Below are 18,710 nucleotides of genomic sequence, written 5' to 3' on the forward strand. Positions count from 1 at the left end.
CTGTGGAGACCTTGGGGAATGGGAAGAGACGCAGGTCAGCCTTACCTTGATGTTACAGGCTTGTTCCATCAGTCTCCTGGCGTTCTCTTCAGCTCGGTACCTCTTGGGCAACTGAACCCTGAAGAATTTTAAAGCCCCTTCGAAATCAGCTTGCAGAAGGTCTTCTTTTGAGGTCTGCAATTAAACACAGGGAACCATTGTAAACACTGAGACGACGCAGGGACATTCTTTTACTGACCGTATTCCAACCCACCGATATTCATATGAGCTCAAAACATCCTCCTTGACATCAGCTCTCTAACCTGTATCTCATAAAACAAAAGGGAGGCTACAGGCTATCTGTGCAGAGCAGCACAGCAATCACAGGACTCTGATGCCTAAACATATTTTATCCTTCAATACTTGCAGGGTGAGAAAGCTCAGCCCTGTCAAGATGTCACCGGGCAAGGAAAAAACCAAAACCCCAGCAAACAACAAAAAACTCAGAGAATTTTTGGTATTTTCTTGAGAGCCCATGCATTAAGCTGCAGCCGATTCGTGCACTGCTGCCCCCAAAAAGACAATGTACTCAAATATATAGATGGTTGCAGACGTGAACAGCAGAAGCAGAGATGCAGATGACTCAGAAGAGGCAGCAGCAAGTCGATGTGCAGGAGTCTGTGACACAATTTCTCAAAGAACACTGTGCCAGAAAATGTTTTACATGCTTATTTCTACATCTTGCATGATACTGCACCTCTCAGTTGTGGTATCAAGCCCAACAGGTCAGAAAACGTTCAACACTCAACGTTAATCCAGTTCTGCTGTGGACAGGATAGTATGAGTCACAGGGACAATGTATTAGCGGCCGCCTTTCCACCAAGAGACTGCAGAGAGCTGAACCAGCAAGCCCTGGGACAGTTCCTTTCAAAGGCTCACAGAAACTGTATGTCTAGAGAAAATATGTAGGATGGCATCTCACAAATAGGAATTTCAAGATCTTTAACCCAGGAAAAGCAAACAAAAATGTGTCAATGTCCAGAGTATCATCACAGAGACCACCACTATGTATCGTGGGGTTCTTACAACAGCACAGGGTGAGGTAACTGCTGAATTAATGCCCCCAGCACCACACCAACATGTTCATGTGCACATCCTCCCCTTTCTCATCGGCATGGGAAACCTTGCCCGGCCCGGGCACGGACAACACGGCCAGACTGAGAGCTCTTCCATGAGTCCATGGGTGGCAGCACGTGGATGTTCTCCATTGGAGCGATGAGTCTGGGTAATTCCAGTAATGAAGGAGACCCTGGTGTCTAGTTACAAGACCGCCAGGTGGTCAGCATCCAGCTTCTCAGAGGAACAAGGGGTCTTCAGCCACCTGAAGACTGAGCAATAACTGGTCATTTCTCAGGTTCTGCCTTGTTATAGGCAGCAGATATACTGCATATACATAGTTTCCAAGTTTGATTCTTAACTATATTCTCAGCCCCTCGAGGGACTGGAAGGGGCTCGGAGGCCTCCACAGAAGCAGCCTTCTCTTCTGCAGACTGAACCAGCCCAGCTGTCCTGGCCTGTGTCCAGAGCAGAGGTGCTTCAGCCCTCAGATCTTCTCCATGGCCTCCTCTGGACTTGCTCCAGCATCTCCATGTCCTCCTTGTCCTGGAGCCCTGATCCAGATGCAGCACTGCAGGGGGGTCTCCCCAGAGCATCCCCTCCCTTGTCAGACAGCTACATTTTAGCTACATTAATCACAAGAAAAGAGTGAGAAAACTCCGAATACAACTTCAGCAGATCCCCTTCCCCATGACTGCGGCATTTTTATGGCAGACAGCTTTCTGTCATCAAACCCCTCAGAGTTCTCTCAAGACCTATTTGATCCTCCCTTCACTGGCAGCTAAGGAAGCTGCTGGGTCAGCGCTGCAGGGACACAAGAAAAGGTGCCGCCAGGATGCTGATGAGAAACATTCAGCTTTACAAACTATCACATCTGATTCTGTCCACAAAAATTTGGCAGAAGGACTCTCTGGCGGAGACTCAATCAGACAAGACCCGTGTAGTGTTGACAGAAAGTCAGTGCAGACGGCTATCTAATGAATCAGCCCCGCTTCTGAACGCAGCTACAGCCAACACATCCACTTCCTCCTCCTAACACTGTATTTCTTTCTCCTGGACAAGTTTTACTGAGGTTATAGACACTTTTGCCACACTGTTTCATACCCCCTCGGGGCTGGATTTAGGCCGCAGAGCACGGTGGCCACAGCCCGGCTGCACAGAGCATCATGCCCACAGCCCATGCTGACAGCCCAGCCCCTCCGGGGAGAGTTCACCCCAGGGTAACGCTGGTCAAACACCAGTAATGGGATTGACAACCAGCTTACTGGGAAGAGATTTCTCCCCGAGAAACTGTACAGCAAGGACTGCTGTACAATTCAACCAGATTTCCCTGGGACACTGCAAATTTGCCTTCTTTGGGGACGAGCTCTCCGGCACCTCCACTCCCCTCCTCTTCCTCACGCTCTTATGGACTCTCCACCCTCCTCCAAAACCTGGCCCCCACCACAGCACTGACCCCAGGAGAAAGGGATGCCAGCCAGCCTGTAAAACCCATTTTGCTGCTGTTTCTGCTGTTTCAGCATTTTGTTAGGAGATGAGCCACACTAATTTCAATGAGTCCTCTTCCTAAAGGTCCAGGCTGGAGATTTTAATTTTAATTTTGTATTTAATTTCTTTTACTTAACCTAATGCACTGAGTGTTTTGGAATGTATTTTAGAAATCGAGAGGAGGAAAAAATAAACCCCACTAAAAATATGTAATAAACAACAATTAAGTTACCCTGGCAAACTTTAGAAAAGTGGCCATACCTACCCATTACGTCCATGGCTCTTCATTTATAAATAAATACCAAAAAAAAGAGGGAGGAAAGAATGTTGGAAAAACAGCAATTACATGTAAACTATTTAGAGTTAGAGTTAATTCTCACAGGCTTCTGCTATAATAATATTTTACCAGCCCCCAAACAAATTAAGTCTCATAAAATTCTAACTACTGAGAATTCTGAAGTCTCAAGCCTGAAAATTTTTGGGGAATGAAAATCCCGTAAGAATAATGGTGTTGCTGTGGAAATAAAGAGCTTACATGATAGGGTTTGCTGAGCTAAGATTATAGTTATGGGGAATTATAAACCACTGCACTGCACAAGCTGATGAGCAGTAGGGCCTATTCTGTTCGGCTCTTTCTATTTTTAGGTCATTACAATAATTCGTTGATGAAAAAAAAAATCAGAGAAATGTTTTGGGAGCAACAATAACTGGGGTGCATAGTTTATATTTTCTGCAAAGTGACCTCATTGGGTACTTTGGGTTAACAGAAACCCAGCGGGTGCGCGTGTGGGCGGGTAGACGTGGTACCAAAAAATACTGAAAACCAGCAATATTGCCATCCTGAGATTCAAATTCTTGACATGTTGTGATTTTAATCAATAAATCATAAAGACTTTTCAGCGTGTTTGACAGGCAGAGATTTGTAAATCCATTGGTTCGCGTCACTTGGCTTGTGGAACTCATGAACAACTTATTTCACTAAACCATCCCCAAGTTTAATGATCTGGTAACTGAAGTTTGGCAGGTGCGTGGTGTTTTTGATGCACTTTGAGGACTTCAGGGAAGTTTTTATTCTTTTAAATGGAATCTTCAAATAATCATATTTTAGGTGAAACGGTATTTTTAAAACAAGGGAAAAGCAGAACCTCAAAGAGACCAGAAGACTCAGCTTCCCTTTTAGGGTTTGACTACATATGCCCTCGAATGTTCTTCCCATGTTGCTTAGGTATTTCAATATACTCATACATATTCATAAAATACCTAGATTTATGAATATAATATATTCATTAAATGATCTTCTAAGGATGAGTTGAAACTAAGAAAAATCCCTTTCCCACAAGTACTACCAAAGTTTTCAAATCTAAAGGCAAAGTTCTGGAAAAATGGAAAAGCTTGGGAAAAAAAAAAAAAGGAGCTGAATTTGAGACTTGAAAAAATAATCAAAATTAACATTATTCAAGTAAATAATGTTACTATTACTACTTCCCCTGCCAAAAATATTTAGGAAACTGTGATTAAGGCAACGGACAAAGCCTCAGCATTTTTCTTTAATTTAATTTCTCTGTCTTCAATTATTAATTCTGCAGTCTCATTTATTACTTTATCAACTTAAACTCCCATTCCCACCTGGGAACTCAAGACAGCAGAAGAAATTTTCGGTCAACCACCCTACGCTTCCTCAACGTAGTTGTTCCTCCTCCACGCACATTACTAACTTCCACTGAAGCCTATGTATTGGGTATGCATATTTGTGATTTCTACTTTACCCCAGTTTTAAAATTGCCTGTTTTAGATGTTAATGCAGATGTGTCAGGTACAAGAAGGAGAAAGCTGCAGAGAATCTGGCCATACTCACCTCTACTCTACATCTGCCCATACCCTACTCCACTATTTCATTTGCTACTGGTAAATTCAAAAGGTTTCCAGTTATCCTCATGCTAACTTTTCAGAACAGAACATTTAATGTTACACACACAGATGTGTTTTTAAGTTCTTTTAAGATGATGCAACGTAAAATCAAGGCATGAGAGCTAGTCTTTCTAACCTTCCACTGGTAGCAACACGACCGCTGCGCCGGGTGTTGCATGACTTTGTATCACACTGCCCTGAGCCACGGCCCTCATGGCACTTCCATGACTCCAAGAGGATGAAGTTGACCTTCTGGGCTGCCAAGGAGCACGAGGGTGGATAAACTTGGGATCCAGATCTGGGAAAGTTCGGTGGGTAAAGCTACACTGCTACAGTGACACTGGCTCATACTTCTAGCACAATAAATCACAGAATCACGGACTGGTGGGAGATCTCTGGAGATCACCCAGTCCAACCCCTGCCAGAGCAGGATCCCCTCAGGCTGCACAGGGCAGTGTCCAGGATTGCGGGCTCTGAATGTCTCCAGAGATGGAGACTCCCCGACCTCTCTGGGCAAGCTGGCCCAGGGCTCTGCCACCCTCTGAGGAATGAAGTTCCTCTCTATGGTTAAGTGGAACTTCCTCTAGTCCAGTTTGTGCCCATCACCTCCTGTCCTGTCCCTGGACACCACTGAACACAGACTGATCCATCCTCTTGACTCCACCCCTCAGGGATTTATCAGCATTGAGAAGATCCCCCTCAGTCTTCTCTTTTTTTGGGCTAAAAATTCCCAAGTTCCTCAGCCTCTCTCCATAAGAGAGATGTTCTGGTCCTCTCAGCATCTCCATATGCTTTTTTTGTCCCCTCACCAGTAGTTCCCTGTCCTTCTTTACTCAGGGAACCCAGCACCTCACACACTATTCCCAACAAGGCCTCACCCATGGAGAGCAGAAGCGCAGGAGAACCTCCCTTGACTTGCTGCCCACACCTCTCTTGATACCTCCCAGGATGCCACTGGCTCTCTTGGCCATGAGGGCACATCGCTGATCATGGTCAGCCTGTTGTTCTCCAGCACTCCCAGGGCTTTTTCCAGAGAGCTGTTACAAGCAGGTCACCCCTGACCTGTACACTGGAGCTGGGGGTTATTCCTCCCGAGGCGCAGGACCCTGCACATGCCCAGCCTGTACAGATCTCGATGGATGGCAAGACCCTCCTTTTGCCAGCGTGGTGTCTGTCCGTCTCTTTGCTGCAAAAGCTACACAGTCAACACCAGATTTTCCTAAATGAAAGCTGTGCCCTCTGTAAACCACAAAAGCCTTATGGAAAACAAGCAGCTTTGGTTTTGTGCACAGCGAGTTGGAATCCGTAAATACGGCGGTAATCTCATGTGCACCCAGTAGTATCCTTCTGCTCACTGCTTCCCCAACCATGTTTCTATGTAGCTCCAGACTTACAAAGGCAGCATTAATTCTGCCATACAATAACGTGGATAAGCACAAACACAAAATCTACGAGCTTCATCATCCGCCCCCAGCCAGCCCGAAGGGGATAAACCCACACAGAATTAGTGCTGTTTCACTGGCCCATCGCTGCAGCTAGCTGATGCAGTGAATAGGTGATGGGAATATTTCTAAGGCTGCTGGAAAGGTTACAGATCACATTTCTCACATAACACTACAACGGCATATATTCCACCCCTCCTGGGCATTTATTCCCAAAACCACAGCAGGAGAACCTCATGCATATAAAAAATAAGAAGAATCTTAAATTTAAGAAAGCACCCAGGTTTTGAAGTATCTTCGGTTCAGATTAAAGTAGAAATCCTTGGTCCTCAGAGATTTCTCCTTTCTAAAGAACTGATAGAAACACGGCCTCTCCTCCTCTGCGGAAGGGGGGAGTGTGTCAGAAGGGATATATGTCAGAAGAGGTATATTTAGCTAATAAAACCAGACAGGAAATCACACTGACTCCACAAGTCAAGACTCTCTAATCACACAAGCATTTTTTGTATCGTTTTGCCTTTCTCCCCCTCCTTTTTTTCCTTTTTTTAATAAATAATATGATGCCACTGAGCAAAGCTAAGCCGCCTGGGTGAAGTACGCTAAATTTCCCGGTACTGCCCATCTGGAGGGCCAGATCCAAAGCCTGATTAAGTCGAGTGAAAAAGTGTGTAGAGTGGTTTTGCCTCTGGTTCCCTCCAAGCTCATCACAAACCAGCTCAGAATGATTTGGCAGTCTTTGCCCAAGAGACCGTCAGCACTAAAGCAGCAGGCTGGGCGTTTTGGGTACGCTGGGAGGTAAACTGGAGCAACGCTTATGCATACAACAGCCTCAACCACGCGCTCTCAGTCCCTACAACAGGCACTACGCCCAATCCTACAAGTAACTGTAGGCATCCAAATTCATCCAGCCCTTGCTAGAGATCAGAGGGTTTCTGGGGATACCTGAGACCCCACAATGCAGGGCCAAGCTGTGCTGGGTTTTATTTAACGTTGTGTAATGTCAAATACATGTTTAAGCACACGGTCCCTTACGAGGACACACCACAGAACACGGTGAGGTTTCGTGAGCACAACACAAACACAAGCTGGGTCACTGTGTTTAACCCCCCCAGACCCACACAGGGGCTGGCAACAAGGAAGGGCCCTGATCCACCAGAAAATGGATGGGATCACCAAAGAGCTGACTTCGCATCAAAATGACGGTCTGGTGTATAAGGCCGCTGACCAGGCATAACTCTGAGCTGCAGCCAGGTTTAGTTGAGCAGACTCAGCTAGGGCTTGGTCCCAACCTCTGCTTTTGCTGCTGTTCCATGGGTTCAAGTGTTTCCCACAGCAGCGGGAGCGACAAAAGCGTACTTCTCTGTGCCATAACGTGCCACGGCACTGGCAGGCCATTTCATGTACAGACATCATTTGCTAAGAAGGATACCACCTCTGACAGAGCATTTCCCAGATTATCCTACACATGCTTTTGAAACTTCACATACCCTCAACCTCCCTTTTCAAAACCAAACACTGAACCAGCAGAAACCCAACATACATCAGCATGGCCTGATATTTTTTATCAACGTTTAAAACAGCCCTTTGATGTCACAAGTATGAGATTTGAAATGCTGAGCATTAATGCACTTCACATCGATATCCAGAAGTAGATTGCACGTTACAGGATTGAGAACAAAAGCATTCATGGTTTTAGGAAAGATTATTTTTTTTTTTTATAGCACAGCCCTGGGTGTGAACCCTTCCAGCCAGTTAAGGAGTGGCACTGATCCCCATTAGCAGGATTGGGGTCCAGCCCCTCCTGAGTTACCATCAAAAAGAAAGACTCGGTGCTTCGGAGTTGGATTATAAGAAGCAGAGAGGCAAAGAAAAAAAAAACATGACACCTGCATTTAGTGTCAGGAATCCTGGGAGGAAGCAGGTTTGGGAGGGAAGATGGCAAACCGGCAATGCATTAATGTCAAGAAAACGTGATCTCACCGCAAGCAGCCGAGGCACAAATAGGCGATGCCCCATTCCCAGAAGTTCCAGCACCCGACACGCATACTCATTCACCAGCTTGCTTCTCTCGTCATGCATGTCCTGGGACTTTTTGACAGGCGGAGTGAGCTTGGCAGCTGGGGTCTTGCAAGGTACCCCTTCTTCCATGAGCAGTAAGTAGTAAGTATCCAGAGTGAGAAGAATAGGCTTTGGACTGCAATTTCACAAAGTGCGAGATGAGGAAAGCCAGCCTCGGATCTTTGAAACGGGCTCAGATGGCCGCCTACAGCAACGCCCGTCAGTCTCTCAGAAAGGGAGAAGCATCTTTGCTAAGAATCAAGGAAAAATATGCTCCACCGTGCTGGCTCAGCCAGAGTCCAAAGCAGATTCGAAAAACAAACCAAAGGGAGCATGGATCTAAAAATGCACCTCAAAAAACCCTCCCCCAAACCAAAAAAGCAGGAAAATGGCAGAAAATTAGTGCAGGGAAGCTGGGCTGGGAGAAAAGCAATGGAGAGCTTTCCGGGCTCAGTGCGCGGGGATGAGTGTGCGAGCAGACAGCAGCAAGAGCAATAGAGCCAGGGCAGTTCTGAAGCTGCACAGAGAAAAGGATGAGCTCATTGCAATCTCTGATTCGTGACGAGCGTGGCGGCTGCCGCTGCCGCCTCTCGCCATGAATCAGTAATGAAGGGGTAGGCGAGGAGGGGGCTGGGAGGAGGAGGAGGGGGTGAATGAGCATGCAGAGAGCCTCTCCGGGGAGAATGCCGTAATAAGAAGCCAATAGTGAGCGGCTGGACAGTCGAGCTCCCCCTCCCCGACTACCTTCAATAGATTCGTCTGTGATGGCTTTTGCTGTTGAATCCCAGGATTACGGTTACCTCAACGGCAGCCTCTAACGTTCCATGGTTAGGAAGAAACCGGCCTGCCGGCCGATATAATGGCTTGCATTCGATCTGCTTCTGAATAATGCAAATACAGGCTCGGTGCAACCCAGAGACGGGCAGGAGACCCTCATCCCTCCCAGATGATGAATGGGAGAGGAGCAAGGACGGCGCGACAGACTGCTGGGGAGCAGAGAGCCACAGGCAGCCGCTGAGAAGCCGAGAAGCTGTAGCCCATCCTTGCACAGCTCCTGCAGGATCGGATTAAATAATTTAAATAACGATAACTCCCAGTGCTCTGTTCTCAGGAGGCATTTCTAAATCCGGGGGAGATGGGCAGGGAACGAATGATGTCAGCACGCCCACTTGATTCTAGAAATCAAGCGCACGTTTGTAAGGGAAATGCTATGACGTCACGCCATACACTGCCTCCCATCGCTCGCGTGCGGGGAGCGGGCCAGGTGCCCCTGCCATCTGGGCAGAGACAGCCGGGTGGACAGTACTTCCGCGCCCAGGTCTGCGGGATTTGATGCCGCTTTGTTTCTGAATAGGAAAATGGGCTGCGTAACGGAATGATACACGTCTCCGAGCGGAGCGGGCAGTGATGCTCCTCACACCTCTAACAGACAGAGGGGCACTGGCAGGCCCTCTGTATTCAAAATACTGCGGGGAGCTTCAGGGATCTCAAACACGCCAACCGCAACCACTCCTGCCAATGAGCATGTAAGCCCTAAACATCATTTCTCCCACATGCAAGAGCAAACATTAAAAGTATTTATTTAAAATACTAAAAAGTTTAAAATTTAAATTAAAAAAAATATATAATTTAAAATAGTTTTACTAATGGCCAGGTAAGATCTGTACCATGGCATTGAACTGAAGTAATAAACAGGCTCACAAGCAGCTAAAATAGGAAAATCATTTTCATTTCCCATGAGCAAACTGAGGTAAGTACCACAGGAAGCAGAAAAAAAAACAGAAAAAGGAAATTCACTGGGCTCAGGCTGATACACCACCCACAGAGGCCTCCTTTCAGATACAAGTACAATTTCTTGGATGAGAATTACTTGTTTTTAAAAGGATGCCATTACCAAAAAATAGTCCCCTTGGCTCATGGTGAGCAAGGTGGGAAAGTGGTTAAAGCACAAGTCATAGGTCAAAGATGACAGATGACAATGCCACTGAGGTCTCAACAACTTTTCCTCTAGCAACCTGGGGTTTAAGTCAGCTAAAGCACCTGCAGTACTGGACAGGTGGTCTTCTGAAAGCTGGCGTAGGTATCACAGGTTGTGAAACACGCTTTCTTCTGTAAGGACAAGGCCACAGAAGACCCAGAGGCAATTCTGTCTAGGCTGCAATCAGGGGTGTTGACAGAGGTCCTTTCCAAGGGAAGCCATGCACAACCCTTAAGAATCCCAGAATCCCAGACTGTGTTAGGTTGGCAGGGACCTTCAAAGGCCACTTGTCCAACCCCTGCAGTGAGAAGGGACATCAGGTCACTCAGAGCTCCATCAAGCCTGGCTCTGAATGTCTCCAGGGATGGGGCCTCCACCACCTCCCTGGGCAGCCTGTACCAGTCTCTCACCACCCTCAGAGTGAAGAGCTTCTTCCTAAGGTCTCATCTAAACCTGCTCTGCTCTAGTTTAAACCCATCACCTCTCATCCTGTCACTCTATGCCCTTACAAACAGCCCTTCCCAGCTTTCCTGTAGGTCCCTTCAGGGACTGGAAGGGGCACTGAGGTCTCCCCACAGTCTTCTCTTCTCCAGGCTGAACCAGCCCAACTCTCTCAGCTTGTCTTTGTAGGAGAGGTGCTTCAGCCATCGGATCATCCTTGCGGCCCCCCAAAAAGAAAACTGTAACGAACACATGTTTCATTCCAACTTCAGGTTACAGTGAAGATTGTGATGGCCAGGTTCTGTCTTCCACATAAGAATGAAAACATGGCTCAGAACATTAAAAATTAAGGAACAAGAGCACTATACCGCATGTACTGAGAAGGACGTTACAGAAGTGACTAGAAGCAGAGAGCTGAATGGGCAGAGTCACTGGTGGCTTGTGGGCGAAACAGGCAAGAGGGCAGATAATTCAGAGCACCAGTCATGTAAAAAGCCTTAAATTGTTTCTTGTATAAATCTGACTTGAATAAGCTCATAGCTAACTCTCATCCTTATAGAAATTCAGGTTTAGTTCATTTTGGGTAATGGTCTGGGCTTATGAAAAATGGTTTGAAGTGATTATTAAATAAAATCTTTAATTCTAGAAAGTTATAATAGGATCTCCTAGTTGGAGGCTAAAACCAGATGAATTAAGGTTAGAAATATTTTTAGGAATGAGGAAAATTAACTACAGGATTAGCTTCCCAAGAGATGTGGTCTACTACCATCGTTACAGTTCTTCCATCAGGCCTGGATTTCTTGTTTAAAAAGAGGTCTCTCAAATCCAAAAAATCCCAAGGCATGACAACCCCTCCTTAATTATGAGCTGAAATCCAATGCTCTGCATTTTTCAGGAACTCCTTCCCCACAGCGACACAGTGAACTGTCACTCACTTGAGACTTTTTATGCTCCCTACCATCCTCAGAAACCTCTCCATCCTCATTCAATAAAACTAAAAATGGCCCTAAAGGCAGTTTTTGCACCCTAAAAGTAGAAAGTCTCAGGGTAAACACGTATTGCTTTGATTTCCATGCTGTAGAGTCTACGTAGAGTACTTAGTTTCTGGCCCATGGGATGTGTGCTTGCTCAAGCGGCACCGGTGCAGTTAAGGCCTGCTCAGAGGCACACAGACTCGGAAAGGAGCGGCTATTGGCAACACATCTCCTAGCAAATAAAAACATACGGACCATGGCTTGAAGGCACCTATGTTTTCTGAATTCTGCAGCAAGATACCAAGGACCTTCTTGGGGAGCCATTCAAAATACACTGAGTTAGAGGAACGTGTGGCACACTGTGGAACTTAAACGAGCACACAAAGCCTGAACATAAATGCGTTGGCTTCGGCTGTTGGTACTGGGTTAGGTCCCAGATAACAGCCTTGTCACCTGCACGCTTAACAAGCCACGGCAACTGTCTGTGCCAACTGGCCACCTGCCCACTTCGCGTAATTTTAAGGTGAGCTTCTTTACTGAGAGGAGGGTCAGGCACTGGCACAGGCTCCCCAGAGAAGGGGTCACAGCACTGAGCTGGGCTGAGGGCAAGAAGCATCTGGACGATGCGCTCAGTCCCATGCTGTGACTGGGCTGGCCCTATGGTGAGCCAGAAGTTAGACTCAGTGGTCCTTTTCAGCTCTTCAGGAGATTCTATGGTTGTACGACCCTACATAAGCACTACAGATTTCTGCCTCCCCCTGCTTCATCTGTCTGCTTGCACGCTCCTGGTGCAGCAGCCCAACCTTCTGCATCCTCCCTCTCTCGGCCCCAGTCCTGCCAGCAAAAGCACCACTGGTCTCGCCTCCCATGCTGAAAAGAATGTCAAATACCCACTTTGTGCTGACAAGAATATAAAATTTTTATGATTGTGGGGCCCAATACTGAAAGGTCAGTGCTGAGATAAACTAGGCATGTTCATAATTGCTCTATCAACTGCTAATTGATTGATGCTGATGTATGACAACGTTGCTCTTTTCTATGTCAACTGTAAAAAAAAAAAAGGTATTGCCTTTAACCTTTCAGTGGCAAAAATTACTGACTTTGAAAAGCTAAAGAGATGCTGGAATTGGAAGAATAAAGAAGAAAGTCCTCTTTCAAGTTTGTAACACAAATTCTGCACCAGAAGAGCTCTGAAAATCCATATGAATTACATCATGCCCACAACGAGAGCTTCACCTCTTACCCTATCAGAAATCACTGTCCTTTCTGTTCTTCAGGTCTAATCACAACTGTGTAACCTGGATTTAGTGAAGTTTACATTTTTATCATTATCAGAGGGAACCTGATAAACCAATGTATTTTCACAGGAGATTCCACCAGACACCTGTGCCGGGGTCGTACTAGTTGGCCCGCTCTTTGGTGGCTGGGAAAAGAGGGTGAACTGTGAGGTGACGGTGTTGGCAATGTCACTAAATTATTCAGGGTTTTAAAGACAGGGGCTTACAGGAAAGAACTGCAGGAGGACAGTACGAGACTGGATGACTGCGCAACGCTACGGTAAATGGAGGTCAATGTAGGTAAATGTAAATTGATGCCCAAGGGGAACACTATCAATTGTATATATAAATGACAGGCTCTGAGCTGACAATTGCGACTCAGGAATGAATCTTGGAGTCACTGCAGACAGTCCTATAAAAATATCAGCTCAGTGTACTGCAGAGGTCAACAAAGTACATCCCAATGGAATTAATAGGGAGAGAATAGAGGTCTGAGCAGAGAAAGCCATTATGCCACGGTACAACTCCACAGAGTGCTTTCATCTGTGGTACTGGGCATTATACTGGTCCTTCCTATCTCATAAAGGAGACAACAGATGGTAAAGAATACAGAGAGGGAATAAGGTTCGTCAGAGGCTTCCAAATGAGGAGATAAAAACCAGTCTAAGATTATTAAGGGCTAAGGGCTATGGTAGACCTACAAATTCATGAGTGGAGAAAGCCAAAAGGTACCAACTGTCCAAAATGCCTTCCAACACAGGAACCAGGAACATCACGCGAAACTCACAGGTGGCAGGTTCAAAGCAAACCAAATGAAGCACAGTTTCAACACAACCCATCAGTGAGCTGAGAAAAGGTCTGCAGCTACTAGTTAACAGGTGTCAAAAAGTCACCCAACAAACCACAAGACTGTTACTTTTCCAAAGAGTACCCGAGACAAGTAGCCAGAGATAAAAAGTATTATTGCCCTGTTCTTACAGTCTCTTTCCCGTTGGCACAAGACACTGGGGGAGGTAAGTCTGATCTGGAATGACTATCCTCATTTTTTGTTACTTCAATTCCATACTTGTGAAAAAGCTTTCCCATAGAACCATGGTATTTGCTAGGCATGAATTGCATACAGAATATTGAAAAAAATAATCAGAACTATATGTAGGCCTAAGAACACCATTTCCAGTTTCCAGCATCTAGAGATTATGAACAGACAACAGGCTTCCCCGTTTGGAAGTGCCATGAACACACAAATCAGGGTTCAGTGCCACTAAAGAAATGCAGTCCGATGAATTCCATGCTTTCTCCACTGTCTCCTAACCTTTGAAAAGAAAATGCCTCTTCTCTCTCAGAATTAAAACTTTACCAGGAGCATTCCCCTAACAGCAACTGTACAGATTTTAGGTGTGAGGAAGGGATCTAGTTTTCTTAAGTAACTAGTCAGGACAGGATGGGTTTTCAGCATGCAAATAAAGGTGTGCATTTAAAAATTGAAAGCCAGTTAGAAAAATCAATAGTCTGGAAGTTGACTGATTCTGGACATTTTCAGGTAGAGATTTCTCTTTCTAAAGATACAATCTCTACCAAGGCACCAAGTGCTGTTGTTCTGTGGTTGGGGAAGTGGGTTTGAGGGTGGGAATGCCGTAGCCCAGCAAAACTTACAGGTTGAGGACATCCTTGGTATTGGAACCACAAATATAAAAGCAGTGATCAGAGCCTCTTAAAAAGCAAACTTACTGACCTTGAAAAGAGAACAGTCAGTTCTGATCTCTAGACCAACCGAGTTAGGATCCATTTCTGCACCAGAAGCTTCAGGGCTGATCCTGGCATCAGCTACATAAAGAGGCCATAAAAAACCATGGTATAGAGCACAACATCTATTTTGCCTTAGGTTTGAATGTGAACACTTCTCTCTCTTTTTTTATATCAAAAGGAGCCTCTTAAGGATTTAATGCACTTGCAGAGCAGACTCAACCAGACCACCCGGAGTCAAAACCTATATAGGATGGAAAGAAACCCCATGTGTCACTCCATCCAACCTCTGGCTTAATGCACTGCTCATTTAAAAATAAGCTCACGCGCCTCAAGTCGCTGCAAATGCGAAGTAATGGTGGTTTATCTCTCCAAGACACAGCCTAAGCTCTGTTGCTGGCACACTCGGCACATTTTCCATGCAATATCGCTCCAAAAAAAGTATTGGTCACAATTTCACCCCCAAATTCACATTTTTTAATTATCTGCATCGCCAATACACAAGTTTTCCCTAAAATAAGCACCTGCCCGGTCTTCCTTGACATCCTTGGATGTTTACTCAGCAAGTTCATACAAAATATGAGCATCACATTTCAGTAAGACAGGGAATTTGTCTTCTTAAACACTAATGCCCCAGGCTAGATGGCGGCAAGTGCTAATTTTGGAAGCAAGTGACAAAGGGAGGTATAACCTCAAGGGATGTCACACTGGCTACTTCAACCTACACTGCCAACCAAACAGCTCCCTGGAGAAACTAATGCCACCCACCCCCAAAGAGCAGGATGGAAGAAGGGAGCCAAGGGATAACTGCTCTGGCTATCTTTGGGTATGTCCACTTCTCACAAGCATAAATTTTTAAAGGTCTGGCTTGGCACAAGTGGTAATCCCGGAGACAAACGATGGCCAAAATGCGAGGCAGGTTAGGTCGGGTGTCTGGCTGAAGAAGATAAATGTCTTGAAAGTGAAAAGAGGAAACCTGCAATTGACTGTATGTTCATTAAGGGGTAAAATGTAAATGTCTATAGAGGTACAGCAGAATTTTATTCTTAATTCGTGCTCTTACACAAATCCGTATCTCAGGTGGTGAGGAACACTCTGGTTTGTCATTAATTTTACTTCATTCTAACAGCCCTCAGTCATCAGATAAAAATAGACTTTTCAGAATAGGGAAATACAACATTAATACAGAAAACAGTGTGACCTCTCTTAAAGATTCAGTCCAAAAACCTAAGTACAGAATTGAGGAGATGCAAAGAAAACTATTAAGATGCTCCAGAGCTGAAGACCACTACCATTGGTTTGTTCAGCAGACAACACAAGCGGGATCTGTAACACTGCAAGGCGATGAACAGGAGCGTGAGTGTCACTGGAAGGGAACTACTTAAGATAAAGGACAGAGCTGATATCAAAGTAGATGAGTGTAAAATGATCAGTCATAAATTTAAGCTGGAATAAGGGAAATAGCCTTGCACCAGCAATAATTCTGCTGCTACATTACAAAATTGTCCCAGGGCCAATCCTGTTCAATGTCTTTATCGATGACCTGGATGAAGGGATTGAATGCTCCCTCAGTAAGTCTGCAGAGGACACTAAACTAGGAGGAAGTGTCGATCTGCCTGAGGGTATGGAGGATCTTCAGAGGGATCTGAACAGGCTGGACAGATGGGCTGTGACCAATTGGATGAAGTTTAACAAGGCCAAGTGTAGACTGCTGCACATGGGACGTAACAACCCCACGCAGCACTACAGGCTTGGGGGAGACTGGCTGAAGGGCTGTCAGGCAGAGAAGGACCTGGGGGTGTTGGTTGACTGCAGGCTGAACATGAGCCAGCAGTGTGCCCAGGCGGCCAAGAAGGCCAATGGCATCCCGGTTTGTGTCAGACACAGCATGGCAGCAGGGCCAGGGCAGGGATTGTGCCCCTGTACTCAGCACTGGTGAGGTTGCACCTCAAGTACAGGTGCTGCCTCACCACAAAAATGACATCGAGGTCCTGGAGTGAGTCCAGAGAAGGGCAACAAGGCTGGCGAAGGGGCTGGAGAGCAAACCTTCCGAGGAGTGGCTGAGGGAGCTGGGGGTGTTCAGCCTGGAGAAGAGGAGGCTGAGGGGAGACCTTATCACTGCCTACACTGACCTGACAGGAGGGTGTAGAGAGGTGGGTGATGGTTTCTTCAGCCAGGTGACAGGAGATGCGATGAGGGGGAATGGGCTCAAGCTGTGCCAGGGCAGGGTCAGATCAGACATTAGGAAAAAGTCCTTTCCTGAAAGGGTTATTGGGCACTGGAACAGGCTGCCCAGGGAGGGGCTGAGTCACTGTCAACAGATGGGTAGATAAGGTGCTGAGGGATATGGTTTAGCTTAGGATGAGAATGGTTGGACTTGATGATCTCAAAGGTCTTTTCCAACCTAGTGATGCTGTGATTCTGTGAAACAGATGTCAGGTTGCATGATGGAACAGATAAACATTTCTTTGGCTCAGAAGGTCCTTTTCAGTCCAGATACAGAACGATAGAGAGAAAACAAGTAACTTTCCTTAAGCCAAGGTAGTTTTGACACTTCTTTTTTAAATCTAGGAAGCCTCTTGTATCAAGTACTCAAATTAACAGCATCATCTGCTGTCCCCACCACCATACTTGGCATTCTTCTCCCTCATCTGCTGGGCACAGACTGACACAAACGGCGTTGAGACTGAAAGGTGGCAACAGAAATAACCAAGCAATTAACCACATGTGAGGAATTCTCAGTTATGGCTCGACAGTGTGCAGGGAGGAGGAGTGTTAAGAGCTCATGAGCACTGGGAGAAATGCTGCTTATGCTTGTGTGTGGTCAGGGAGCAATACACAGAAGCGCTGGCTTCCAGGTAACATCTGTACACATGTGAAGCTGATTTCTCCATGAGAACAGATTTTAATACTCGCCTCGGTTTGTTACTTCCAAACTGTCACGTGCATTTAGCTGTTCTTGCTAGGGCAGGAAGATCAGAGCCAGAAGATTGAGGAAATAATTGCTGAAATATTTAAATATGAAAGCAAACTTATTATTGACACTTTTTCTTAGCATGTGTGAAGACTTTTAATGTTTACTGTGCAATTTCCAACGAAGAAACTAGCTAACTGATGACAAAAGAGACCTGAAAGTACGCTGGCGTTGGAATGGCGCGTGTTCCTCCAACAATCCCAATTAACTATCTTCACTGGGAGTTTTTCAATGAAACCATTAGTGGAGTGAGCCAAGCTGTCCTAAGACACAATTTTCAATCCCGGGGTTCTGTTTGCACCCCAATGCCTCACTCAGAAAACAAAAGCTGAGGGATTTGATTTTCTATCAGCTCATCTTACTGAAATGTGAATTCAGGTGCAGTCTCCGTGTGATGTAAGGGATGATCCCATCGAACTGTAAAACACTGCCATCAGCTGGACAGCCAGGCAGGCGAGCATCCTGAGCGCGAGGAAGAAAGCACCCACAGGAAGATAAACATTTGGATGCTACAGATGTTTTTCCTTTGATAAGAAATCAGATTAAGGCCCCATTACAAATCTGGCCCCCATGGCTAAAGAGCGTTAATCCTCTAGCTGTGCATTGCTGCAGTCGTACTCCAAATGTGGGAGAAGGGAAAGGATTCTCCTCATGTCTTAAACACGTACTTAGTTTCCCAGGATTGCTGCATCAAGATGCTGTGGGTAATCGGTCACAGAAGCCATACCCTCATTTCAAACCATCAAGAGGTCCCTCCCCTCTGAATACTGGCAGCTGGCTGTTGGAGTTAGAGGCTGCATCAAGGGGAAGACAGTTCCAGGTAAAGCCTTCCAGCCTGTCACTACTGGAGGAGGGACTGTGAGGCACACACTCCACAAAGAAGTGAGGAAGACAGCATTTGCACATCTGAGACTCAGGTGTTTCACCAATGAAGGACCAAACTGAAAACAATCCTTAAGATTGCAGATGAGAGAACAGTTGCTCTGCTTTATCGAAGAATGAATCCTTAGGAGTTGTTTTCCCTCGCTTCAGAATCAGAGGGAAGCAAGACCGTAGAAGCACAGAGCTGCAAAGCGGTTGTTCTGCAGCAAGCACACTCAGTCTCTGTAACTTAAAAACCCTGCCACACTAAACTGTTTCGTTTCTAATGAATGGGACAGATGATGAACACACTTGGATAGGAAAAAAATACTTCAGGTCTCAAGAGTACAGAGTTATTTTCTCCCCTGACAATCAGGAATTCCTGCTGTAAGTAAATCATATGCTAATTTGCTTTTATCTAACCATCAGCTTCATCTGGGTACCACTACGGAACAGTGTTCTTGTGGGTAT

General features: G+C 45.9%; 1 protein-coding gene across 3 annotated transcripts in view; it reads right to left on the reverse strand.

Annotated features, from left to right (window-relative positions):
- Positions 1-18,710, reverse strand: part of RABGAP1L (RAB GTPase activating protein 1 like) — a gene marked incomplete at its 5' end in the record, with an annotated part of 256,452 nt that overhangs the window by 65,948 nt on the left and 171,794 nt on the right. For 2 of the 3 annotated variants that reach the window (XM_084266228.1, XM_084266226.1), the window contains 2 exons: positions 46-174; positions 7,914-8,081. In XM_084266228.1, the coding sequence (XP_084122354.1) occupies positions 46-174; positions 7,914-8,081 (297 nt within the window). Of the gene's footprint in view, positions 1-45; positions 175-7,913; positions 8,082-18,710 lie in introns of those variants that run through there. The other variant, XM_084266225.1, reaches the window with a different exon arrangement.

The sequence above is a fragment of the Gallinula chloropus genome (assembly GCF_964237585.1).
Source record: "Gallinula chloropus genome assembly, chromosome: 6".
Lineage (NCBI taxonomy): Eukaryota > Metazoa > Chordata > Aves > Gruiformes > Rallidae > Gallinula > Gallinula chloropus.